The following is a 27,379-nucleotide window of genomic DNA, read 5'->3' on the forward strand; positions in this document are numbered from 1 at the left end:
GGGAGTCCAAAATGCTATTGGTTTTCTGAAAGGCTAGACATACCACTTCACACTGATCTAGTTAGATCTCACAAATGACACAGGATGGGACCTACCACTTGGCTGAGAGTGTTCTATGGATAAACCTAAGGTGCAAGGTGTTGGTGAGGTACTTCGGGGTGTTGTCTTTCTGAAGAGATGAGAAGCTAAGAGCCTGATCTTTAGAGGTCATGTACGTTTTTTACAAGAGCAGTAATGTGATCAAAAGTGTCCTAATCAAATTCCGGCTCCAATATTCTGCGTGTCTAGGTTTCTCTTGTTTTCCTAATTGCCTAAGTTTTGACTGGATATAGTATCCTTCACTTCCTGTCTTAAACTGTTGCTCTGCAGTATTTAACATTTGCTACCATCTACCCTAGAGGGTTGCATATCATTCATTATATCACGCCATCATAATGGGCTGCATTTCACTGGTGAGTGAAGACTCTCTTCATCTGTTGTTATCTATCTCACAACCCTTTTCTATCACCCTTTTCTGCTCCTTCATGCATGGCAATATAGAACTTTTAGTGTTGTACAGATGCAAATTAAAATATCAGATAACAAAATTACTTTGGAAAAGGATGACCATAACAGTGTTTTATTAGGGATCTCCAAGTACAGTGAGATAAATGCAGGCCACAGTGTCTGATGCTTAAAAAAGCCCCAAAACAACCAAAAGCATATTTACTGTGGGCCATATGCTGAGCTGCTTAGTTTTCACTCAATCCTGACTCAGGCAAACACCCACTGAAGCCCATTCAGTAAATACATAGGGCCAGATTGGGAACTTTTTTTTTTTTAAACTGATATAGTTATTCTGGTGCTATCCCTAGAGCAGATGCATTTATGCTAGTAGAAAGGTGCCTTATACCATTATAGCTTATTCCCTTTCCCTTTATATTGCATAGCTGCATCCATACTAGGGCGGTTGTACTGCTTTAACTATACCACTAGAGTTAAAACAGTAGAGCTTTCAGAGTGTAGACAAGGCCTTAGTAAGTTCCTCAGGGTTTGGCCCTGGATAAGTATTCCCAGGCAGAGAAGTGATCATTCCCAGGAAATGTTGTAACTAAACACAGCAAAATATTGAAGAAGTCAGTCAACTATCTGCAACACAGAGTACAATTTGTCTGAGACCCTGGTTTGCATTCAGGAGTGGACATAAAGGTGATGCAGATTTTTAGCCTGTCTCCAGCTGTTCTGGATTTGATTTAAGTTCAATGAGACAAGACAGGAAACATTCAACATATAAAATGAGAGGGTTACCGCTGGTACATAAAGAATACATGCTGCTGAGATCCAACAAAGAACTCATGGCACCACTAGCAGGGTATGAATATTTCTACAGCTTTAAAAAAGCGTCTTTGGAAAAGCATGCTGAGGAGCACATTGAATTAAGCCTTGGAGCTCCTACAGTGTGTTATGGCCTAGATTTTCAAAAGTGACTAGTGATTTGGGGTTCCTCAGGTTTGTGGGTACCCACTTTGAGTTACCTAAAGGGGCCTGATTTTTCAGAGGGTGAATGTTCAGCATTTTCTGAAAATCAGGACCCCTTACGGTGTCTCAAGCTGGACACTCAAAAATTGAGGTAACCAAAATGATTAGTCACTTTTTAAAAAATCTTGGCTAATTTGTGTGTGTGTCTGTGTTTATATACACACAACTGGACGGGGCCACTAATCATTTCTTGACTTAGCCATGCATATATTTCAATGCTTCAAATATTTTCTTTCATTTACGCATGGAAAAGTTTAGGATCTATGTTTCTGATGGCATACAATGGAATATGTTGTATTTTGTAAAACTGGGATGTTTGGCTATCAGCTGAATATTTTTCTCATACATCAACATGATTACAATTTTTCCTTCCTTGGTGTATTTATATTGCATACAGAGCTGTATTTTTGTTGAATAAATCACCTCCTACAGCTGTTACTGTTCCACCAACCTACCCTGAGGTCGCAACAGTGATTGATATGTACTCAGACAAGCAGATGGGAAAACGACTTGTAAATCATTGTAACTAAAACTGTACGTGGAACTTTGGACTTTGAAAGGCAAGAACATTGCAAGCAAATCTCAGCAATGTTGATTTAAATAATTAAAGCACTAAGAATAAACCTCTTGATTAATCCCGCTTCCCAATATGTGACAAATCAATAACTCTGTGATTTGTTTCCCGGGATCTACCTGAGTAAATATTTAGCAAGCCAGTCACATGGAATAGGCCCATATTTAATCACATTTAAGTAATTGTTTTGGACCCTGCATGTGAAGGGATATGAAGTATAATCGTTCCAGCAGAGGTAGCTAAATTGTTGGCATCGTAGGTGAAATCCATTTTTTCACAAAGAGCCCTAGTAATGGGGGTTAATATGGGAGAAGAGGTGGGTGGGTAGGTGGGAAAGGCAAAATCTACCCCCTCTTTCCAGCTTGGGCCCAATTTCTGGGGGTGCAATGAAGACTCACTAGTCCTGTATTGCTATTCCAGCCTGTGGATCAGAAAGCACCAGCAGCTCCTTTGTACCACTTCAATTGGGTAGTGGAATTGTCCCGATCTCGGTAAATATGGATAGTGTAGTCCTGCCCCTAGCCTGTCCCTAACCTGTCCACACTGAAACCCTGTTCACTGTGCAGACTAGTGGGCAGGTTGCAGGGGGGCTGCTCTACCTGCAACTCTCTCGTGCAGCCCTAATGTAGGCTCATGTTGCTGAAGACCCTGTGCTGGTTCTGCACAGCATGGATGAATTTCCTTCTAAGCTCTGAGGTTTGCAGGAGGCTTATATTTAAACAGTCCATTTGCTTGTGAAGCGCAGTGATATACTTGTTCCTAAGACACCACATGTTTAGTCACCACTTACTGATGTAGAGTCTGATTCATCTCTGGATTCTGCCAGATTCCACTCAGCTAGCACTTGCCACTGGGCCTCCCAGCACTAGAAAAAGCCTCCCAGAGCAGGATGTGGGAGGTAGCTGCAGTGACACACGGTGCCCAGAGTTGGCCAGTACAGCCACAAAAGTGGGTATCATGAGCTAGGGAGTCCTGCTTGCAGGCATGACCCTGCCTGATTCCCCACTGCCTCACAGATCCTTGGCCTGAGGGGAGGACTCTGGGAGAGTGTGCCATGGAGTGAAGGTTTTTGGAGCCATCCTCTAGAATTTGATTGAGAATTACATCTCTGCTATAGTATCAGAAGGGTAGCCATGTTAGGCAGGCCAGGCCTCACCCACAGACAACCCGCCAACCTGAAGCATATTCTCACCACCAACTACACACCGCACCATAGTAACTAACTCAGGAACCAATCCATGCAACAAACCTCGATGCCAACTCTGCCCACATATCTACACCAGCCACACCATCACAGGACCTAACCAGACCAGCCACACCATCACCGGTTCATTCACCTGCACGTCCACCGATGTGATATACGCCATCATGTGCCAGCAATGCCCCTCTGCTATGTACATTGGCCAAACTGGACAGTCCCTATGTAAAAGGATAAATGGACACAAATCAGATATTAGGAATGGCAATATACAAAAACCTGTAGGAGAACACTTCAACCTCCCTGGACACACAACAGCAGATTTAAAGGTAGCCATCCTGCAGCAAAAAAACTTCAGGACCAGACTTCAATGAGAAACTGCTGAGCTTCAGTTCATTTGCAAATTTGACACCACCAGCTCAGGATTAAACAAAGACTGTGAATGACTAGCCAACTACAAAAGCAGTTTCTCCTCTCTTGGTGTTCACTCCTCAACTGCTAGAAGAGGGCCTCATCCTCCCTGATTGAACTAACCTTGTTATCCCTAGCCTGATTCTTGCTTGCGTATTTATACCCGCCTCTGGAAATTTCCACTACATGCATCCGATGAAGTGGGTATTCACCCACGAAAGCTTATACTCCAATACGTCTGTTAGTCTATAAGGTGCCACAGGACTCTTTGCCACATCTCTGCTATAGAATTCCATAGGATGGTATAACGCGCAGGGAGGGGGTTTCATTCTCTGTTATATTTTTAGAATTATTTAGTACCTTATTTGCATCAACCCCACTAAATCCCAGAGGACTCTTCAATAAGGGAGAATATTGCAGATGAATTTCTCCCGGGGGGACAGTGAATGTCACGGGTGCAGGAAGGTGTAATTTACATGTTCTTGCAGCAGTGAGTGTGAATCCAGACAGTAACATTAATTCTGCTATCTTACAACCTAGTTAACTGAATTTTATGAGGCACCTAGATTTAAAAAAAAAATACATGGGTTTCTGTAACACAAACAAACAAAACTGGCCTAGTGAAAGCAGCCATTCCAAACATCCATTAAACCAGGCAAAAAATGGAGCCCCTTAGGAAGAATTAATGAAAAGGAGATGCTAAAACTGGCAAGGATGGACTGATCCGAGAAGGAAGGCCTTACATTGAGCCTTGAATACAGCAACACAGCACCTCTGGCAGATATACTTTGGGAAAGTTTTCTGCAGAGTTGAGAATTGAGAAGACCTTGCTCTTCATTGAGATGGAATTGCAGAATGCACAGCAATGGCAACCTTCATCTTGTAACTCAATTCGTAAAGGAAAACGGTATTTATTTCTCATGTTAGATTACTGTATTGATAAGTGGAAAGACCCAAACTTGGATTTTCCTTTAATAAAAGAGTGCAACCTATTTTAAAAGAACATGATTTACAACATGTTGGCTGGCTGCAACTTACAACAAATCCATGTTTCTCGGAATATACCCAAAGCAGTACTTCTATGATGCGAGGGGTAGATGTAGATCAGTTCCAGTTCTATATGAGTCAAGCTCAAGCTGTGGAGCATATGTTCAAAAGGCTGGGCCCTAAATGCGAATGGTGATGTGGCCAGTAGGAGGATACTCTGCACTAAAGTGCCTACATCTCGTTCCCCCACACCCTCTGCTCCGATTATTTTGTTTTTAGGTTTGTGAAAATAAGAGACTAATAATCGTATTTAGAGCCAGTCAAATTGCAGGTATGTCCTTTGAACACTTCCTGCAAAGCTGGGCCAGGCCAACTCAGACTTGCAGCATCCCCATTATTCTAGTCCTGTGGATCTTCTGGTAAGTGACTGTCAATTGTGCAAAAGTATATGGTGATTTTTAGCACGTGGACAGTCACAAGCATCTACTGGAGGCTAAACCTCTAAACACAGTACGCTGAGGTAAAAAAACTGAAGTCCTAATGATAAACTTAAAAAGAATACCCTGGCAGAGTTTGCAAAAGTACAGAGAGTCAGCCCTGTATCTGGGACAAAATTGGGATAATTATTTGTGGTCATTTAAATTCCTCTTGCAGCTTCCTTGGAATCTGGTACTGGATTCTTCTTCGCCTTCTTTTCCACATTATGTCGTTGCTCTGCTTTGGTTATTGACTTCCATGAGCTTTGTGCCTGAGTTCAGACTGAGATAGGACTGCAAGATTTGAGTCATAGTTAATGATGTGCTTTGGGATCCTTTGGAATGAAAGATGCTATATAAACATAAGGATCTGAATGTTCACTTACATCCATTTTAAGGCCTCTTTATATTGATGCCACAGTGCAAAGGGGCCTTAGGGTAACTGAGACTCAGACCCAAAATATTATTATTATATTTTATCTATATTTGAATCCAGCCTTACTGGTGGTGAAAAGGTGAAAATTAAGTGGTTGCCCTACTTATTCCACTGAGCAAAATATTTTAATTAATTTCAACCTATTAGAACAGTAACCATGCTAGGTAGAGGGGTGAGAATATTATTAATTCGTTTAAGGCCACTTTTGTAAAGAGGCAGCTGCATCTGTATGCTTCTGCTTTGGCTACCAGATTTCAGAGCCACTGAGCACCAGACATTTTGCTTGTTATTATTTCTATTGCTGTCATGCACAGGGCCCCATTGTACAAGATACCAAAAAATAACACAGTAACTCTCTCACGGGCCCCAAAAGCTTGCAATCTAGGATTCAGATACTATGCAATAGGTTAATAAATAGGCAAATACGGTTTGGTGGATAGGAAAAGGGTAATACAGTCAGGGATGACTATATAAGTTAATACTCAGAGGTGTCCGCCAGTGCTGCCAAAGTTCCTATTTGCGTCAATTGCAGTTGCAAATGATAAGCCTGTCTGAAAATTAGTGTCTGAAGTTGGGGACCCCAAATGAGAGGCCATTTTTGAAAAGCTGATCCTTAATATATGTTTTACAATAACATGCAAATCCTTGGCTACCCATCAGAGTCACAGACATTTTTAAACGGAATATTCCTTCTCTTATTGCTTATTACAAAGCAGCGACCTGTAGAAAATATACTGTGTGAACAAGCAAACATATTGTAGAGAATATTGCACTGGCAGTGGATTCACTTAATGACCTAATCAATCTTTTCCATCTCTAGTTTTAAGATCCCATGTCTCTAAAAGATTAAGGAATAATGTGTCCCCATAAGCATCCTTTAGTTCCTTACAGGGCAATAGAACACACAGCCCCTACTGCAAAAGGAGGCCACAGAACAGATGACACAAGGTGACAGATTCAGGTAAAACATGAACATCCGGCTCACAGCAAGCAGGTCCAGTGTGTGACTATCTTCCTGCTCTTCCCCAGAGATCATGCAGAATCATTCAAGGAAGAATGGAAAAGAACAACCGCAGATAATGGGTACTGGAAATGCTTCAAGATGGCTTCTTAATAGTGCTTGAGAGCTTTGAAAGCACTGGGTTCAATCAATGTCTGTAATAAGGAAAGAAGCCACCGGTCAGCTTCTAGGCATGAGCTATAGAAACAGCTGCAGAACTAAAGAAGTGCTGTGGAGCATTCTCACTAATGTTTGCAGTTTCCATGTGAGGAAATAAACTATGTCCTGAACCTTAACCCCACTGAACAAATGTATGGGAATGTCCAGCTTCAGGATGAAGATCTCATCATCAATATTAGTAACCATCTCACCTGGGAATCTTCTTTTTATTCATGGACTTATTTAATCCATGCTGGCAGTCTGTGTGTCTTTGTCCCGCCAGGATCGCATGGAGATTTAGGAGTTTGCTACTGTCACTAAACCAATCGACCTGGGCCCTTCAGCCTAGACAGTAGGCACTCATACTTTTAGGCTCAGAGGTCCAGGTTCAGTCCATGCAGACAATCCAGATGGAGGCATCGCATAGTCTGAGCTTCTTTTTATCCAGATCCATCTCATGAGACAGAAGATGCATAACACAGATACTAGGTGCTCTGTTCTGCCCTCACTTACACAGTTACAACTTCGTTGAGCAGAATTGAGGGCACAATAGAGCCATCTACTGAACATGTGCTGTTAACATCTGTGTGCTCCATTCATTGGCTTTCAACCCTAGAATAAAGGATAAAAGAGTTTCTAGCTCTTCTATTTGAATAAGATTTTGCATATAAGAAGCTTGTGAAGTTTGGGAAGCAAGTACGCTCCCCCCCCCCCCCCAAGACAACATCAACGCACACTCCAAAAGGCCAGGGTATAGAAGGCTTCCGAATGTACATAAGAGATTTGCCTGAACAAATGGAGCTACATTTGGAGTCATCAGCAGAAAAGGCCTATGGTGGGAATATTCTTCAGGCCGTGGTTGCTCATGGTACTAAAAATAGTAAAACCTCACTAGTTTGTCCTTCATGCATCTGCCCACCCCATCACTCACGCCCACCAAATGGCTGCCTCTCCAACCTCCTCAGCCAAGATCTAACAGCTGAGGGCACACAGCATTTAGAAGCAGCTCTCTCGTGTAGTCACATATGTTACTAAACTTCGTGGCTTGTATGAAACATACTACAGCATGTTTTCTAGCACGCTATCAAGAATAATAAACGGCAAAACCAAAACTGTCCTTGTCAATCAAATAAACAAACCACCAGTGTGTGAGGCTTTACCTTTGCTTTTTTTCACTGTTTGCTCACATAGGACTAGATTGTAATGTTATGATCTGTCCTAGGTAGCTGCTCCACCTCAGGAGCAGGCCAAGGAATGAATTGTGACTCAAGGAGGCACCGTTCCTCTCCTGCTCCCCTTTGATCTGGGGAGGGAGTAAATTACCTCACATCTTTTGTAGAACAGCTTACTCCCACCTATGTGCCAAGCTGATAAGTAGGGAGCCAGGATTCACGTCCTTCTCTGCCTCCCACCCGCCCATTTGCTCACAGGTGAGAGCATTGGGGAGCAACCCCTGGTCTCCAGCACTCTGTGCCTTGGAGTCCCAGTCTGAGCAAAGCCAAGCAGAGGAGTCTGTGGAGTAGTGATCAGTGTTGAGTAAGGATGTTGGGTGTAGATTTGGAGACCAAAGGCCAGCTTCATTTTGGAAGGCCGGGCTTGAGACTGCAGGGGATGCAGGCTTCAGTCCGCATCAGTTGCTGTTGTGTTTGTTAGGTAATGGTTAAATAAAAACGATACTGTTAGACACAAGCTCCCTGTGTTTTAAGAAGAACAATTCAGGGTAGCAGTGCCCTCCCCTTCCTCACCTGTGCAGAAGCCTGTGACATTCTAACCCTTCGTCAATAATTTTCCAGGAACTGGTGGGATTGAGTGAGATTCTACTGTGCTGGCTGAGGTGCTGTACCTTGGTCGACTCCCTACATTGCTAGCTCCTTCCCTGGAGTGGGGGGGGGGGGAAGGGGGGGGGAAGTGAAGGCTGAAAAAAGCATTAGCCCCGCAAGTTAACTTCTTTTCTCAGAGTTGTCCTTTTCTAACACCTCACTAGGAAATATTTCAAACATGGGGTTCATCATTAGTTGGACTCATGACGTTGCTAGTTTGGCATATTGTTAATGTAATTGGCATTTGTACAGTTTTGGAAGAGCACATTTGGGGCTGAATTTTGTAGAGGTGTCTCTGATCAGAGGCCTAGCTCCTAATAAGAGTTTCAACCACCTCTGGATCTCCAATAAGGCAGACCGTGACAGAGCGGGGCACCTGTGCCCAGGGAATCCCTACAAAAATAAATTAAGAGGCAGGACAAATGTTGCTTCTTTTATCAGATTGCCATTATAATAGTGACATACATGTGATGGGCCAGATTAATCCCTGGTGCAACGCCATCATTATTCTTATTTTGTTCCTATTATTGTAGCACCTAGGATCATGGATCAGGACCCCATTGTGTTAGGCACTGTACAAACACAGAACAAAAAGGTGGGCCGCACCCCAGAAAGGTTCAAATCTCTCCTAGGAATAACTTCACATACGTGCATACACACAGGTGATTTCACATGCACAAACCCCACTTCATGCACATTCACCAGCCGTGAAAATGGCCCCACAATGTTAATACCTATAGACAAGGTTGAAAATGTTCAAACTCCTCTCTGCCGTAATCGCTGATGGGGGTACTCTATGGAGGAATTTGGCCCATTAACTTGAAGTAATTGTTTTGGTGTGAATGATATTTTATGGCTGAACAATGAAGACATATGATTAGGGTTAAATGAATATTTTTAAAAATACTAAAGGGACCTAAGACCTCTCTTTTTCATAGTAATATTGCCCTCTAGTGTTTTTTCTGAAAACAGCAATTACATATACTAGTATCAATGAACGACATAGAATTTATGCTCATTTTACAGCATACAGCACCAGAATAGACCTCTGAGCAGCCTAAATCTTTTAACAGCACAGCCCTGAAACCAGAATAAACAACTAAGCCGTGTGTTTACACACCCTAGAATTGGCTCAGTTCCTTCTTCCAATGTGAGTACGATGTAAAAGTAAATATATGATAACAATAATTACAGTAATATGTAATTTGTATAACTACAGTGCCTACATGACCCAACAAGGATTGGGCCCCATTGTGCTAGGTCATATAAATTCACATAGCAAGAGAGAGTCCTTGCCCTGCAGAATTTACAGTCTAAATCGACAAGAGAGACAAGGGATGGGGAAAAGGCAGCATTATTTTCTCTATTTTACAGATAGAGAACTGACGCCCAGATAGATTAAGTGATTTACCCAAGGTCACATAGGGAAGTCTGTGGCAGAGCTGGGAACTGTACCCAGATCTCTTGAGTCCCCATTCAGTGCCTCATTGCTTGAGGACTAGACATATTATGCTAAATGCTCTCCGAGAGTGAAATGCCTTCACCAAACAAGCAAAAATCTATGTTCTACACTATCAGAAACATGTAGCACTTCCAGCCAGATGCTGTTATTGTTCTTTATTATTTTATGTTTATTGCAATGGCACCTAGAGGGACCAACCAGGTTTGGGGGCCCCATTGTGTTAAGTGCTGAACAGACACGAGCACACAGTCTCCACCCCAAAGAGCTCATCTCTCAGGCACTGGGCTCACAGACTCTCATGTGAATCTCCCAAAAAAACAAAACAACAACAAAATCCAAACACCTCCCCCTCCCCACACAGACACAACCATCAAAGAAATGCACAGAAATGCCAGCCAATAATTCTGACCAGGAAATGTGACAATTAAAAAAACCCAACAACTGCACAAGGGGGCAGAATGTGTCTCCCTGACTCACAATGGTAAACAGTTACTCGAACCTGTAATCCCACTCACTTAAGGTAGGACCACGCAGCTGAGTAAATGCTCACCAAGGTGAAGAAGGGGTTTGCAAGCTGGCCAAACTATTTATGTTCCAAATAGCATCTTATTAGCAGAATAACTTGTCACTCAGTACCCTAATCCCACCCACTAATCAAGAAAAACAACACCCCAGAAGTCACACATGCCAGTCCAACACAGACGTCTGACTGCACCCACTTTTCTGCTACTGACAACACCCACAAGGCGACAATGGACAGAGACATGCCTGCATGTCAGTAAGGTCAGTTTGTCCCCAAGGATTATTTATCCCAATCCACTAACAAAATCAACTAAACCCACAGTTGTGCTGCAGTCAATGATGTTCTCGCAACGGCCTCCTTTCATCTAATGATTAAGCAAACAAACAAAATGATTAAAAAGAAAGGAATGTTGTATTACAAAATATACATTTGTGGGTGGTGTGGTAAGTGGTACATAGCTTATTAGGGATGGCCTACCATAAACCTTCAACATCTCTGCTTAACTCTGACACCTGTGTCTTTAGGAAAGGTCATTCCTACCATGTGAAAATACTTCTTATAACATGCTGCTCACTAATATAGCACATATTATATACCACATATGTGGAGGTAATCTCCCTGTGACACACTGCTAAACTTTGTCTTGGATTGCGGAACCTTGCATTACAGTAGCCATGCATGGTTGACTGCTTCACTTGCACCCTTGCCCAGGAATCCATCTCCCCCAGGACCACAGCTCATGTCCCACATCCCTCAGCATCTTCATGCACATGCCCTTTTCACTTTATAAATCAGCCAGCCAGAGAACTGTAGCATGTGTCCTCTTCACAATTTACACACTAATAAAATAATACTAAATCCTTTTTATGGCTCTGTGTCTGCTTAGATGTAAAAAGCTTCAGAGTAGTGCCTGGGTCTCCATATGTGGTTTTTATTGTGCCTAGCACAATAGGGTCCTGATCCCAATTGTGGCCCCTGAACACTTTGTTAGTACAATAGTGATAATACTCTTTTCCCCCCCCCAGCTATTTTTTCATCAACAAAAACTGAGAGGGGAAAAAAAAGAACATTTGATTAAAAATACAGCGTATTTGGGGAAACAAATGCAGTTTACATTTTCTCCTGCAGATGCTGCTCTTGAACAGTTGTTATCAGTCACAAAAAGTATTTCAAGGTCAGTTGAAATGGTCAGTGCTGTTAGCAGTAACGTCATGCTCTAAGTCTTAGGTCAGTGTGCTAAACAACAACATCTGTTCCTTTGGCGTGGGAGGGAGAAGATGAGGGCATGTTGATTTTATAACTAAAAGTCTGATTACTAAAATAATGCTTATACCAAGGATACAAAAATACAATAGGGGAAGTCCTGACCCTTCTGACATCAGTAGGAGTTATACATTTGATTTCAGTAGGGCCAGGCTTTCTCCCTGTATCTGCAGCACCATACCCATTGGTTTTCGGGAATGTGAAGGCCCATTTTACCACTGTGTACTGGTTTCACCACTCTGGTGACACTATGCAGGCCAAGTGTACCAGTGATTCTGGCTCTGAGCTTTTGAGAAAAGCTCTAGTCTAGTTACAAACTGGCTGGCTGACTTCTGTGATACATTTTTGCTATTAATCCTGTAGAGCCTTAATTCATGTCTAGCATTTGGTAGCCTATTATTGCTACATTTCAGCAACACTGGTATAATTTGTTGAGGCTTACATAAAATAATCCATTAGTTTGGGCTGCTAATGTGGCGATACAGAAAATTATAGCATTATTGACCTTTTGTAAAAATGTGAGCTAAATCCTCTACTAATTCTGTTACCAGGAGAGCTCCGAGTGATATTGTGGTTGTTGAGGTAAATTAATCTCTACTTTTAAGTCTTAAACACATAAGTCATTATTCAGAAATGACTCCATGTACAGTGGGCCAGACCGTAGCTCCCAGCTCCATCCCCTTTGTAGCACAAAGGAGCTGCCCTAATAAGTAAATCTCCCGGGAGCATAAAACTGGCATAGAGGGGTCTACACCACTCACTCAGCATAGGAGGCATTGCTGGGTCGACTGGGGGTGGAAAGGGACTGCCTTAAGTGGCACAATATAGAGCTGCTTTGTTACACTGGGGTCCCATTCAGTCTCTGGTTAGCCCTTCTATCGGGGGAGATGAAAGGTTGCTTAGAGATGCACTCCTGTCCCCTTCTACCCTTTGCCAGGTCCAGCACCAAATATTTTGAGGAGGGAACACACTTCACATTTAGGGGGAAAGAAAGCAATGTTTTTGTGACAGTTCCTCTCTCTATTTTAAATAAAATAGTGATTGTTGGAAAGCAACTAGTAGATTTGAAAGATTAGACATAAATTAGCTCTGGCTGCGAAGCATTAGTGAGAAAAGTCCAGGTAAGGTAGGCAAATATATGACATAAATGTGATTTATCGGAAGACTATCACTGTGATGTGAGGAGTAGTGTGTGTATAAAACACACACATACACACACATTTATGGAATACAGGGGGTGGTGCTGTATAAAGGACCTGTGTCATGAGTTTGGGAAGGCTGCTTTACTTACAACTAGTAAAGTCTCGAGTGGTTTATAGAGGTTATTCCAAAAGACCTTTCTATTACCCCACAGCAGCATGTATTCTGTAGCTGCCACATATCTTTCAGAAAAAGTAGTTCAGAAACGTTTTAGAACATGATAAACATTTTGATTGGAGCTATTTCTGTTTCCTGCAAGGCCATTTTTTCAGGCAGGTTGATCTTTAAAAACCAGCAGCTTGATTGAAGTTGTAGAGGGATTTGGATTCGGAGCAGTCATGGTAGAGATGGATTAGTGAAGAGAGTGCAGGGCATGATAAAGGCAGTTTATTACATGTCTCTGCAATTTATCCTATGGACATCACCACCACAAATGCGATATACAGGAAATGACTGATTGTGCTTCCACTGAAGTTAAGAAGTTTGTCATTGCTGTCCAAGTGAGCAGGATCAGGTTAATAATGATGTATAGAGAAAAGCAGAAACACATTATATTATTTCTCCTATTATTAATGTCCAAACTGTACCCAGTAACAAATATTTGATTAGTTTACAACTGAATATTTCTCCATGTACTCATATGGGTAGTCATATTGATGACTGTAGTACAACTTCAGTGAGTAAAGTGAGCAGTATTTGACCCTTAGTTTTCTCTGCAAAATATTCAGACCCTTTCATATCTCCCCAAGAGCAAGATATATTATTTCCAAAGGTGTCATTTAAAACTAAAATTCTCTATAAGTTCTAATAGACAGGATCCAGCTTAATACACTTCTTATTTTCTATTTTTAGGAGTGACCACACACTATTCATATCTTTTTATATCTCTCTAGTGGTCTTAATCATTTATTTCAAATGACAAGCCAAATTTTCCAAAAGGAGCATCTGTTATAAAACAGATTCTAAGTGGATAGTTTTGCGTTCTGTAATGTTTCTGATTAGAGCTGATTGAACTTTTTTTTAAAAAGCCCATACAAAATTTCACAGTATGAAATTGACCTATTTTTTTCTTTTTAATTTTTTGCATTTTAATTGAAATTTTAATTGAAATGGTTATTTACATTTTTTACCTAAAATAATATTTTTAGGAAGTGAAAATTTTCTATAATCATTTTGATTTAAAAAAAAGTCATGAAAAGTTGTGTATGAAATCAAAAATTTTGGAAAAATGAACAGCTTTTTGTGATATGTTTTCATTTTCTAAACTGAATGAAAAAAATCAACCAATTCTATTTCTGGTATTTGTTTACATCATAAATATCATCACATCATACATACATCAATGTCCAAAGCACAGGGTTGGCTCTTAATAAATACAAATAAAAAATATAAATTTGTTGTATTGTACTTTACCCATAACAACAATCTGAATAAAACAAATTATCATATCACATTTGGCTTCAATATAACACTCATGAGTTATGCAGTCAACCCTGATTCAAGAAAATTAAATGTTCCTGGTTCACATGTTTATCTTTATATATCCTTAGACCACTGAACAGCCAAAGACCACAGCCTTCCTTTAATTTTTAATATGTATGTGAGTTTCCTTAGAGGAGTAACATTCCATGAGGAATGTTGGTGCTTTCCAAAATCCAGGCCTGAAGTTAGCCTCTTAAATCTATGTGCAGGCATTTCAGACAAAAGTTTGGCCTGCTTCCCACAAATCCCATGGAAATCAATGGGAGCTACAAAGTGCTCAACACCTTTGAAAATCAGGTAATTTTTATGTAGGGGGCTCAATCCTGCAAGATGCTGAACATGCTAACCTGATTCAGTGAAACAGTTGAGTTCATTTTTAACTTTAAGCATGTGAATAATCCCATTGACTTCGGTGGAACTAATCATGTGTTTAACTTTAAGCATGTGCTTAAGTGTTTCACTGGTTGAAGAGCTCTGTACCTTGCAAGATGCAGCCCTCAGATGTAGATTTAGGAGCCTAAACTTAGACATTCAAGTTTGAAAATGTTGGACCACATGTTTAATCTGCTTTTCACTTTTGCTTATATCTCCTCTCTCATGGGCTAACTAAACCCTGAGATTTAAACATCCATAACTTTGAGGTGTTTGGAATCCAGATCTGAAACCTCTGATAAAATCTATTTCACTCAGTTACGCTGGTGCCCCGATGTAACACAGAGCACTCTTGGACCCATGAGCATTTTATTTTGTTCAAAATGGAGAGGGAGAAATTACACTGTCTTCAATAGTCCTTATTTAAATTAAAAATTGAACAAAAAATGAACCTTAAAATGTATATTTACATGCGTCAGTGCCCCATTGACCCCATCCCAGCTCCCATTAAGTCAACTGGCCTTTCCCCATTGACGTCAGTGGAGAAAAAGAAGGGGCCCTGCATAGTAAAGGTGTGAATAATTTTTCTTTTTTATCCATCTGTCTATTTTGGGACGTGTTAAGTGCTTGTTCTCTGTTGTAACATTAACGTCAGTATGTGGAAACTTGGGTTACTAAAATAAATAAGTGAAATGTAATATACAAGACTAAACAGGGAACTGTGTGCACACTGTCCAACACAAATGGCCTGATTCACCACTGTGCTGCTCCAGCTTTACATCAGGGTAACTCTGTTGTGTTGAATGAACCCTGGTGTAAAGCTGGACCAATGCAGTGGGGAATCAGGCCCAAATTTTATAACAATAATTTATGCAGTCTTGTATTTCCTGAGCAGGCAAAACTTCCACTGGCTTCAATGTACATGAGCATAAAATTACATCCATGATACTTTTATCAGCCTGGGAGTGTGGGAAGAGAAGACACTAATATCATGCAAGGCATCTTTTTCACTGTGGGCCTGAACCATTGTCTAGTGAAGGCAATGTCTAATCATTGACTTCAGTGGGCATTGGCTCAGTCCTTAAATCAATGTATTTGCTCTTTATAAATTAGGGCTTGATTCTGATCAAACTTACGCTGCTGCCATTCTGCTGCTTAAATGGTTTATATCAGTGTAAACGAGAGCAGTCTGAGGTCCATTTATTTTTAATTTGTCAAGGAAGAACTTATTAGATAGAGGGGCAGTATTAACTTCTGTGGGCTAGATCACCCCTTCCCACAGTAAAGCCAATGGGAGGCACCAGTGTGGAGGAAAACTTCCCGAGGATCCTCTCTCAAAGTTGCTCTCTGATCCTTGGGTTATGGAACCAGCCGACAAGGCCTGAGAATCACCTAAGATTGGTGGAAGGCTGGGGCAATCCATGCAGAGGCTGTACGCCTCCACCCTGCTTTAATGTCACCACTGTCTGAGCCATGCTTCCAGAAATTTCCCCTGGCTGATGCTGTCCCCAGGAGTCCTTAAAGAGGGATCCCCACTTTAGATGGGAGGGGGTTCCGAACACACCTCTTCTGGGTAAGCTCCACAAGGCTGGGGGGGGGTGTGATGCATCGCTCCATCCAACATGGGGCTACCTACTCCCCAATGTGAGACATGATCCCCACAGGCAGCCCCTCAGCTGCACCATTACCGAATTATTTGGAACATACGGTCATTTGCTTACGGGATTTTCTTAAGATTTATTTTTTCAATGTTTAAATAAATGCATAAATCACAGTGATGTGAAAAGAATGGGTTGTTTCATTCTGTGTCAGAGCAGACGGTTATTCTTGCACAAATGTGCACGTGTGGACGAACAGTAATTTATTGATATAAATCTGTATTCGGGGCATATAAATTTCATGGCAAGATCACAAACGTTGAAGGAGATTTAGTTCACTGGTTATTTTTAGAAAGGGCTCCAAACCAGAACCAGATCCCTGGATTGTAGCATTTCCAAAGACAGGGAAAGCTCAAATCCAAATCCAAACTTCACTTCTTAGGCCTTTCTCTAATTACGTGAAATCTGGACCCTCAAATATGAGCATCCCTGACTTTAGGGAAAGCTGAGGTGCAGGTCTGAACCTAGACATGGACCTGAGCTCCAGAGCGCCAACTGAGCTCCATTTATTTTCTGGTGTCCATGAATATTCAAATACAGAATGTCAACTTAGAGTTAGGACATAATTTCTTATCTAAACAGTCATTTGCTAATTTGGTACCTGATCCTGCATGATGCTCAGCATCTCCAGCAGGATGCTGAATAACCTTGACTGCCCATTAAGTGTAAGGGGAATTGAGGATTCTCATAATACTTAGCTCTTATACAGTGCCTTATGAGATTGACCCATTATATTGTAAACTCTTTGGGGCAGGGAATGAGTCTTTATGCTTCTAAAGTGCCAAGTATGTCTGGCTCTATGTAGATTTCTCAGATTATTAAGAAAGAAATAGGTCAGAAAGCACCTCAGTAGGATACCACGAAAATGGACCCCAGCTCACCAAAGCAATTTAGCGCGATAACGGGACTCCGTGGGACATGGCTGGATTGCTTTGCTGAATCAGAGCCTGAATCTGCCTCCTGCCAAGGCAGCCCTTGGAGCACCACTCCTAAATGTGGTAGTAATTCTAGAAGCCCTAAGGAAAGTCAGAATAACACCACTGATTTTATAAATAAGGATCTTTATTTAGAATATTGTTGAAAACATTCTGGGCAACCACATTGTATAAATATATAAAGTTAAAGTTTGGCACAACAAACCAAGCAACATTAAATATTTAATTTCTTTTTTTGTATTTTTGTTTGGGGTGGGTTTTTTTGCAAAGCAACTCTTATTTACAATTATACAAAAAAGTATTATAAAAAATGGTCCACAACCTTATTTTGGGCAGGATTGGGGGTAACAGTAAGGATGTCTCGTGTCATTACTCCTGACTCGTTTTCTTCTTTTCAAAAGTGTTACCAGAACTCAAGAGCCAGGTTCCCATTCCCCAAAGCACAGATTATAAACATTGGCCATCTTGTGCTATGCAATTTTACCTCTAGACATATTAAATAGCTTTAGTTCAACAACCAATAAATAATTAAGTGTATTTTGAAGTAATATAGGCTTGAAAAATTATATATTTGAAGGAATTTTCAGAGATATTTTAGTACTGGAAAAAGAAATACTTAAGTCTTTTCAAGGCAGGTCTTTGAGCTTGCAGCATATAGCAGTTTGTGTTTGCACAACAAAGCAGCTGGACCTGGCTTTATAACACCTGGTAGATGGGATTGCTGCTGCTGGTGTCCTGGGGAATCTGGGTGCAGTTGGTAGGTGAGGGAATTTGGGCTCCACTCTCACTCAGGGTAGCTCCTTCTTGGGGCGAGCACGGGTTGCCCTCAGCTCCACCTTCCACTGTGGGCAGCACTGGGCAGGTGGAGTTATCTGTGGAAATCCTCTCCACAATGCTTGATAGACAGTCCAGGCTGGAGACAACTGAACTCTTCCCATGTTTTGGATCTAAGGATAGAGTTAAAAGGAGATCAATAAACCCAATAAGTAATTAATGCTAAGGGGATGTATTCTTCCAGAGGACCCAAAAAACCACCAGCCTTGCATGGCTCTGAGCACATAAAGATTCAGTGGAAATGTATGTCAAATAAATATTATTGAAAGATGCCAATCCCTAAAAATCAGAGACAATATTAGAACTAGCAAAGTAGTGAAGGGCCCAAGCCTCAAAATTTGGATGTGGACTACTACCGGTCTGAGGGAATTTGGAGCCAGGGTTTTGGTTCGATATTGAAATGGGGCTGGTTGCCCTGGATTCAGCTGAGAACTTCTCCGAAGTTTGGATCCAAGGTTTTGGGTGGGTCAGTCTCTGTTGCAAAGCAGTTTAAAATCTGAAGCCCGTTTTCAGAGACGAATATGCATGCCAAAGCACAGTGTAAGGAATATAATTGTTACATGAAATGCATATACAAGATGTCCCCACATTTGCAAACAGAATCATGGAAACAATTGGGGAAGGGGTTATCCTGTATCAGTGCCCACAGCTTGCTGGCTGAGCACAAGTCGTGACAGAAGGGGCAGGGGAAGTTTTCTCTGCTGACAGTCTCCACCTCCACACACTTGTCTTTGGCATTAAGGCAAATACTCACCATTTGGTGATTCTGTGTAGTAGTTGCTGTCATAGCTATTCCTCCTGCGAGAGCTGCAAGAGGGCCCACTGTACTCCATCTGAAAACCAAAAGAATGGACGCATGACAACAGCTCAGAAGCAGAATTTTCACAAAGTCTCCAATTACCATCTAATTTCATATTCCAATCTCTAGTCTGCACCATAGCCCCAGTCCTTGCTGAAATACGGTAAATTTTTAGCTTCCCTGAATGAGGGGAAAAAACCTTTCCGGGAAGATATTAAATCCAGAATATTTTCTATTACTGAATTATTCCAAGGATTTTTTGCCACACACAAGGAAAAATTTGTAACTTTGTAATCAGTGATTGCTCTGACTCTTTGAATTACAGTACAGAACATTTGGTCCTTGATTTGTTACGGGAGATGGTGGGGAAAGCACTTAATTGTCATAATATTTTAAAAGCGTTTCCCCCATCAGTCATCTTTCTTCTTCACGCTCTTTCCATTATCATTTCATACAGAAAAACAGCCTGCCTGGTATGGTTTATACTTTGATACTTTCACACACAATGACAGAGATCGCACCACCAAAAGAAAAGAGAATGCTGTATTTTGAGGAGGGATTAGTTCCATAAATCTTCCCTCAGCTCTGCTAACTCTATTATCCTCCCAAACATTCAGCTCCAGTAATGACCATCCCCTTCAGGGAATAGCCCTCTGTCCCAGTGGGTCTTAAAGAGTTACTGTGATTCCCATCTCAGAGGTACTCTGTGTTTGAAGAGTGGGGGCCAGGGACAGCTAGGCTGCAGCCCTAGCTGTACAATGAGGTGAAGAGATTCCCCTTGCTCCCCTGCTCCAGGATCAGGAGCTCCCCTCTCTGTGGGTTCCCCTTATAAGGATCAGAAAATGTGGAACCCAAGCAAGACTTCTCCAGAGCTGCACTCAGAGGTGATCAGGAACCCGCAGTACCCCTATCTGCTGCTGCACTATGATCTCAGAGGGAAGCCCTTCCTAAGGGGTGCCCTCATAAGGGCCCCAGCTCTCCTCACTGAAATCAAAGTGTGATAGCACCCACTGTGACGGAGGCCAGAAAACTAGGCGTATCTCTCACCAGCCCTCCTGTGACTCCCACGTTTATTTCTAAGATCTCCTAGCTACTCTGCCCCAGGTCTGTCCTTGCAGGGTTCAGAGATAAGGACAGCAGGCACATCAGAATGGGGATCCCTACCTTTCCTCTCCCAGGGATCAGACACTCCCCTCCCTACACTCACAGGGGTTTCAAAGACGGGCTCCCCGATCAGGGTATGTAAGGGACCGCATCTCCCTTCCCAAGGAGGGGCCAGGATACATAGGAGCCCACTCTCCTCCCAGGGATCAGCGTGTAGGAGGGGACCACATCTCCCACCTCAGGGAGGGGCCAGGATACACAGGAGCCCTCTCCCCGATCAGGGTATAGATGGGGACCTCATCTCCCACCCCAGGGTCCGGGAACACGTTGGGACTCCCTGTTTCTTTCCCAGGGATCCGGGGGGCGGCTCCTCTCCTTCCTCCCGAGGATCGGGGTATAGGAGGGGGCCTCATTTCCCATCTCAGGGGCCGAGGGCCACGGCAGCCTCCCCGCCCCCCCACCACCACTCACCATGCCGTCGGAGCAGTTGGAGCGGGGGCTGGAGGCGTCCGACTCGCCGCTGTAGTGCTCCAGCCCCGGGTAGTAGCTGTCCTCCTGCTCCCGCAGCAGCGCCTGCAGGCTCTCGATGTAGCGGATGGCGTTGCGCAGGATCTCCACCTTGGGCAGGCGCTGGTTGGGGTTGGTGGAGGTGCAGCGCTTGAGCGTCTCGAACGCCTCGTTCACCTTGCTGAGCCGCCGCCGCTCCCGCATGGTGGCCGCCTTCCGCCGGTCGGCGTTGGTGGTCTTCCGCTTGCAGGCTTTGCAAGCCCACAGCAGGCAGCGGCCGGCCTGGTGGTGGCCGCTGGGCGCCCTGATGTGCTCGTCCTCGTGGTGGTGCGCGTGGTGGTGGGGGTGCTCCTCCGGCTTCAGCAAGCCACCCACGTGCACCAGCCGCGGGTCCAGGTCCTCGAAGAAGTGCATGTCCGAGGTGTTGAAGCAGGGGTCATCGTAAAAGTCGTCGGCCGCCGAGAAGGAGCAGAGGGAGCCATCCGTTATCTCCATGGGGCCTAGCAAGTCCATGGGGGCAGCAAAGGGTGGGACGGGCTGAGCAGGAATAAAAAGCAGGGGCAGAAGCCACAGGAACCCAGCCGATCGGTGCAAAGCAAACTGCTTTGATCGGGGAGTTTATTTTCCAGCCGCCAGATTAATTTAGTTTAACTGTCCCCCCACCCCCACAGACTTTTAATGAAGTCGCTCTCACACCACTGTCTCCAATTAATTGGGAGAGAGACACTTTCCTAGGCTTAGACAAAATAGTTCTTTAGCTTTGGCTGGTGATTGTCTCCCTTCCCCAGTTCAGATCTGCCTTGGCATGACACTGAAATACCCTCCGCCGATGGCCATCCAGATAGCACAATTTGTGACTCTTATTTATCCCAAAGCCTTGCTGGAGGGCGGGTGGGGATTCCTGCAGGGCGAGCTCCCTTTCACCTGCCGGCCAATCCCTTAGCCCCAAGCAGGCAGCGGCTGGGGTCTTGGAGGGGGTGGGCAGGGAAGGGGTCGCGTCTGATTGGAGGGCAGCTGGAGCCCTTGTCAGGCAAAAGTTGTAGGAAACTTTTTGCAAATGTCAAACTGCAGCCAGAAAATAAGCGTCACAGTGGGATCATCTTTATTTTAACTCTTTTCTGCATGAGCGCTCCTGTTCTCACCCTTGTTCCAATGGTATTTTAGGCTTTTGTGTCTATGTAAATGTTTCGGGATATTATTTTTATGGAAAGGCTTCCTGCTTAATAATACTGCAAAGAAAATAAAACCACCTATATTCAGGTTGTGATCTGTGCTTCTTCTACGGAGTCTTTTGGCACGTGCAAAAGATTTCTGCTGTTAAACTGAACTATTGGCTATTGCAGATGAGGTAGAGCTAGCTGGCTAAAATAGAGATTTCTCTTTTCTTTTATTGCACTTTGCAAAAGTTCTGTTCAGCGATTAAGAAACCATACAATAAAACGAGAGAACCAAATGATTGACAAAGAAAGGAATATACATTCCTTTAGTGGTAGCTTTCAAATGTATCTTCCCGGTGGTTGATATATTGAGTGGTCTCGCTTGTAAGGGAACATTGGCCCTTCTTGTTAATATGGGAATAGCAACTTTTTCGTTCAGACGGAAATATAGCTTCGCATTGCAGGTTGATTTTGTTTTGTTCCTATTGTAATGTGTCTTTTCAGGAAATGCGAGTGAGCTGGCTCCTGTTTTTAGGATCACACAGATGCACTTACGGTTTTTCCCTCTCTCTCCAGCCTTTAGTTTCTCTCCTGGAACCCTAATATTTTCTCATCCAATGATTTGCAAAAGCGAAAATCAAAATAATGCGGTGTAACTTTTGTACCTAGGAATAGGGCTCAGTTGATTTTCAAGGAGTCCGGGAAGCAGTCCGAAGGCGAAAAGGGACTACTGTATTATCGGTGTTTTCCCCTCTTTTCTTTGCGTGACTAACTCAGTTTGTGGTCTGACAGGAGAAAACATTGAACGGTTCGAAAACCTTCCACGTAGACTTCCCGTCACTTTGAATAGTCGTGACTCCGTTGTAATAGTAATGCCAGGTCTCTGGCCAGATAATCGTACTGTTGAGTTTGATTTGTAAAAGAACCCCCTAAAATAAATCGAGCTCGAGCCGACGAGCGTCACGGCCTTTGCCTGAACGCCGTGCGAGCCGTCTGGTGCGTGCCCACTTGCCAGCTGCCCCCCTTAAGAAAGGAGGGGACACTGACATTGATCGCCGGCTTCCCGCTGAAGATGCAATTGATTTGTGTGTTTGTTACTGTCTCTGGTTTGCTTTTTACTGCATGCAAAGCTGTGAGAATAGGGACCAAGAAGACAAAACGCGCGTTTAAGAGAAAAACTGGAGAGATGGCACCTTTCAGTAAAGGAAACGAGTTTTAAAGTGGGTGGGTATGGGGTTTGGGTCAAGAGCGTACAGAGAATGGCTCCTGAAAGGCAATCATTGCCTTAGATTATCTAGAAATATATTCGACCTTCACGGCACGCGTCAGCCTTTCGGGTGACAGAGAAAGGCATTAGGTGAGGGTTGTGGCCCTGCTGCCTCTAAAATGAAAGCCGCAGCTCGTCGTCACGTCGCGCGGCAATTCTCCGCGGTGAACTTGCTTTGCAGACAGAGCCGGAGGCCCCCCAGCCATTTCTCCCCTTCCCGTTTATTTCAGCCCCCGTTGACTTCGGGGCTGTCTCTGGGACAGAAATAGTATTTGATCAGCCTGCCCCTCTTTTCCAGGCTGATACCGTGTGGAGGGGGTGTCTTTCTCACACGAGGGAGAAATCAGGTGTAAATCTAGAAGAGGGAGGAAATGTTGGGGGTGGGGGGGGGAGGAAAGAGAGTGGCCTAGCGGTGTGTTCAAAGCGCATCACGCACGGGAGGGAGTTCCTGGCAGCCCCCCGGGGCGGGGGCACGGTGCTGAGCGCTCCCGGGAAATAGTAAGCGAGCCCGTGCAACGAGCCCCTCACGCCCGGGAGGGACGAACACGCCACCAAAGGCCCACGGACGCCGGCTCCTGGGGTTTGCTACAGCTCTCAGCGGCCGGGGCGGGGGCAAGGGCGTGAGGAGAGGGACGGGCCCGACGGGGGTTGGGGAAGATGAAGGGGGGGGGAGGAACACAGGGGAGTCAGTCGCTCGCGAAGGTTGCACAAGCTCGGAGCCACTAGGGGGAGATCGAGCCTCGCCCAGCAGCTCGTCGCGGCTCCATAGGCGGCGGCGCGCGGCCCTGCAAGCTGAGGCCGTCCAGCCCGCCCAGCGCGGCGCAGGGAAGCGGGGTGCCCGTGGAAACCCGCGGGTGAGGTTGGTTAGACGCTTACACTGAGTCCCACCCTTCTAATGCGGGTGTGTGTGTGTGTGTTAATCATCTGAACGCGTAGAATTAGGAAAGCTAGACCACCCCCGCCTCCATCCTGCACCTCCGCGGCTGTGTTGCACAACTCGCCCGCTAGGGGACGCCCCCCTCACTCTCTAAAGCTGCGTGTTTCCCGCAGTTGACAGGTAAGTTTCACAGAAACCCCCTAGGTCTCAGCCCGCCTCGGGCTCAAGCTGTCTCTTTAAATGCGGCTGCTGAAATATTACTCAGAAGGTTCATGGTATAATGGTGACACCTGCAGAGGAAACCTCTGTGCTGCAAGGAACGCCTGGGGCAGCTTTTTGGTGAGCAAGTGTAAAGCCAACAGCCCGGGTCCAGATCGAACCTGGGACCTTTGTGCATGAGCCTCTACCGCATGAGCTAAAAGCCAACTGGCTGTTAAGCAGACTCATTTCATCTCTCTCTTTAGGTGGTCTCGGTGCCACTAGATGGGACAGAACACCATGCCCAGGAGGTGTGTGGGTTACACAACCGCTTGAGACTGAAGGAGGTGTGCCAAGCCCAAGTAGAGCTATTGCAAGCCTGGATAGTTTGGGGCTACATTTTGACCTTACAGAAAACAGCTGTATGTGGGCGTGGGTGGCTGCTGGAGCAGCAGTTGAAGCCTCCTGTTGGTTTAGGAGCCATAACCTAACCCTGGTTAATGGCAGTCACGTATTTTGGGGACAAGTTGATGCCTCTAAGAAACCAATGGAGTAATGCATTAGTGATGAATCCCCTTAGGAGGACTGAGTTCACAACTATTTGTAGCTATCACCTCAGTGTAGCAGAGCAATAGCAGGTATGACATGGCCTACTATGGCATGTTGATTTGCACTGCAAGTTACCCCTTCACATAAGAGCATCTGTTTGTAAAACACTTGCACGGAAACTGACACCCATCCTCACTCATCCTGAGTACTCTCTTGCTGTGCATGTACTCCCATACATTTCAGTGGGACAGCTTCTGGAGTAAGGGTGCTACTGAGGCGAGCAGAGGTGACAGAATTTGGACCTTAGAAAAAAAATGTCAGCACCAAACAAATGCCGGGACACTCCCTTTACACAGTTCACATATAATGTTTAGAATGCTTTGCTTGCAGTTTAGAATATCACTTATTTCTAGCGTTTTAGCTGATGTTAATTCTCTTTGTTGCTGATTTAGAAGGGTTTGAACAGTTTCACCTCTGTTTCCATTTTAAAGGGGCTGATCCTGCAAAGACTTCTGCATCCCATGGATAAGATTACCCACAGGAGTAGAGGTACTTGCATGTGTGTTTGCAGTTAGCATTAACTGGACTTTCATAATCTTTAATCCCACATCTACGATCAGTGATTAGTTGTTTTCATAAATAAAACAAAACAATAATAATTAAATTATAAAGGGGGTTTTAAAACTGCTTAGCAGCTTCTGCTTGGAAAGGTGCAACAGTATATGTGTGTGTTTTCCAGCACTCTAACATTGTTAATGACATAAAGCAATAACACATATTTGAAATGAACACACCCCCAGTTCAAATCAGAACTTACTTTGCTGGTTTCATGGAATGGTTAGTTCTTTTCCTTCTGAGTCCTGTACAAGAATCAAGTAAGAGATTGTTGAGTCTCCTGTTCTTTTTGTTGAGTTTATGTTTGCACTAACAAACTCAGCAATGTTAGGAGAGAATGTTCTATTTAATGTATTTGTGTACATTTCAGAAGAATTGTAAGAATAAAAAAAAATCACAAAATTGACAAATTTTTGACAAAAAGAAAAGGAGGACTTGTGGCACCTTAGAGACTAACAAATTTATTTGAGCAAAAGCTTTTGTGAGCTACAGCTCACTTCATTGGATGCATTCAGTGAAGTGAGCTGTAGCTCACAAAAGCTTATGCTCAAATAAATTTGTTAGTCTCTAAGGTGCCACAAGTCCTCCTTTTCTTTTTGCAGATACAGACTAACACGGCTGCTACTCTTAAATTTTTGACAGTATCCCTGACAAAGTAAATTGTTAATGTAATTCATCTGGTATAGTGCTTACACCATAGTGGACCTGGCTGTGCATTCTATGTACATCTGCAACTCCCATTGACTTCAGTGGAGGTTCTGGGTGGGTAAGGTGTTCAGGATTAGACCCGCAGTGAGAACCGGAACAAGAAGGATTATAAACTAGAGGCAAGAGGGGAATCTTAGCCCACAATAGAGTAATAAATAATAAAATATAAAGGTGTTTTTAAAAAAAAAAAAAGCTAATCTGGTCTACAATTAGTTTCCCTTCTGCAGTTATAAACATAGTGTGATATCCTGGCTCCATCGTAGACAAGGGCAAAGCGCCCACTGACTTCAATGAAGCCTCTATTTCATCCATAGTCCATAAAATTAAAATATTTACTGTGGTCCAATCCTGAATTCCTATTCATACAACAGTTCAATTAGATTATTTATTAGTGATTAATTCTTTTTAATCATGTGATTTCATTTTTCAACAGTTCCCAATTTTCCATTTAAAAAGCCTTCTCAGATAGAGTCAGAGCTGAGCCCTATTAGTCACATTGTACCATTGCCCCTCACCCCCAAATCAGTTTTGTTTTAAACAGAAAACTGACTGGGTTGAATATTGTTCTGACTCTGTACTACCTCTTTCTTTCACTTTGTCCCCAGCGCTGAAAAGCGATATGTCCCAGTGAGATCAGCTATTGACCACCCTAACACATTCATAATTATATATCCCAGCTGTTCCTGAGAGGTAAAGTAGAAAACTTGTGGAACTCTTCTTGTTTCAACCCTTTGCTATTCTAACAGTGATTCTTGAGCACAAAAAAGAAGTAGACTTTCCTTTTTCTTTGTGAAGTATTTCCCTAGCAACTAAACAAAGTAAAATACATATTTTAATACTTTTAGATGTGTAAGAAACCGTATGTATTTTGAATGAGAAATTGGGAAGAAGGGTGGCATATTACAATTGTTAGCAATGTGAGACGGAGATAGGGCTGCTTGGTTCTACTTCTGGCTATGTCAAAGGCTTACTATATGACCTTGTCAAGCCATTTAACTTTTCTTTAACTTAGTTGTCCCATTTGCAGAATGGGAATAAGTTAAAACTATATATAGCTGTGTTATCTGGCCCTTTAAGAGGGGGTTCAAAGATCAGCTCTAAACCTGTTCCTGGTTCAGCCTACAAATAAGGCATTCTGGAACTTGTGCAGCTAGACTATGCTAGTTGTAGGCTAAGCAGCAACGAATGCTGGGAAAGGGAGTAGAGCTAGAAAGAGTTCTCTTTCCCCAGTAAGGCAGAAACTAGGGAGGTAACAACTCTTTGTGGGTCATTCCACCTGAACAGATTTTA

General features: G+C 43.4%; 2 protein-coding genes across 2 annotated transcripts in view; one reads left to right on the top strand and one right to left on the bottom strand.

The window, feature by feature from the left end:
* SERGEF (secretion regulating guanine nucleotide exchange factor) overlaps positions 1-25,305 on the top strand; it is a 464,594-nt gene extending 439,289 nt beyond the window's left edge. Inside the window, exon 11 of the mRNA XM_074954905.1 lies at positions 25,258-25,305. Coding sequence (XP_074811006.1) covers positions 25,258-25,295 — 38 coding nt within the window. The 3' untranslated portion in view covers positions 25,296-25,305. The remainder of the gene's footprint in view (positions 1-25,257) is intronic.
* Positions 18,171-21,231, bottom strand: MYOD1 (myogenic differentiation 1). The gene is made up of 3 exons (XM_074956920.1): positions 20,683-21,231; positions 19,063-19,141; positions 18,171-18,421 (listed from the first exon to the last, which is right to left on the bottom strand). Exons 1-3 carry the CDS (start codon positions 21,229-21,231, stop codon positions 18,171-18,173), a joined length of 879 nt encoding a protein of 292 aa, XP_074813021.1.
* Positions 25,306-27,379: the final 2,074 nt, after the last annotated feature.

This window comes from Natator depressus, chromosome 6 (genome assembly GCF_965152275.1).
Source record: "Natator depressus isolate rNatDep1 chromosome 6, rNatDep2.hap1, whole genome shotgun sequence".
NCBI classification, from domain to species: domain Eukaryota; kingdom Metazoa; phylum Chordata; order Testudines; family Cheloniidae; genus Natator; species Natator depressus.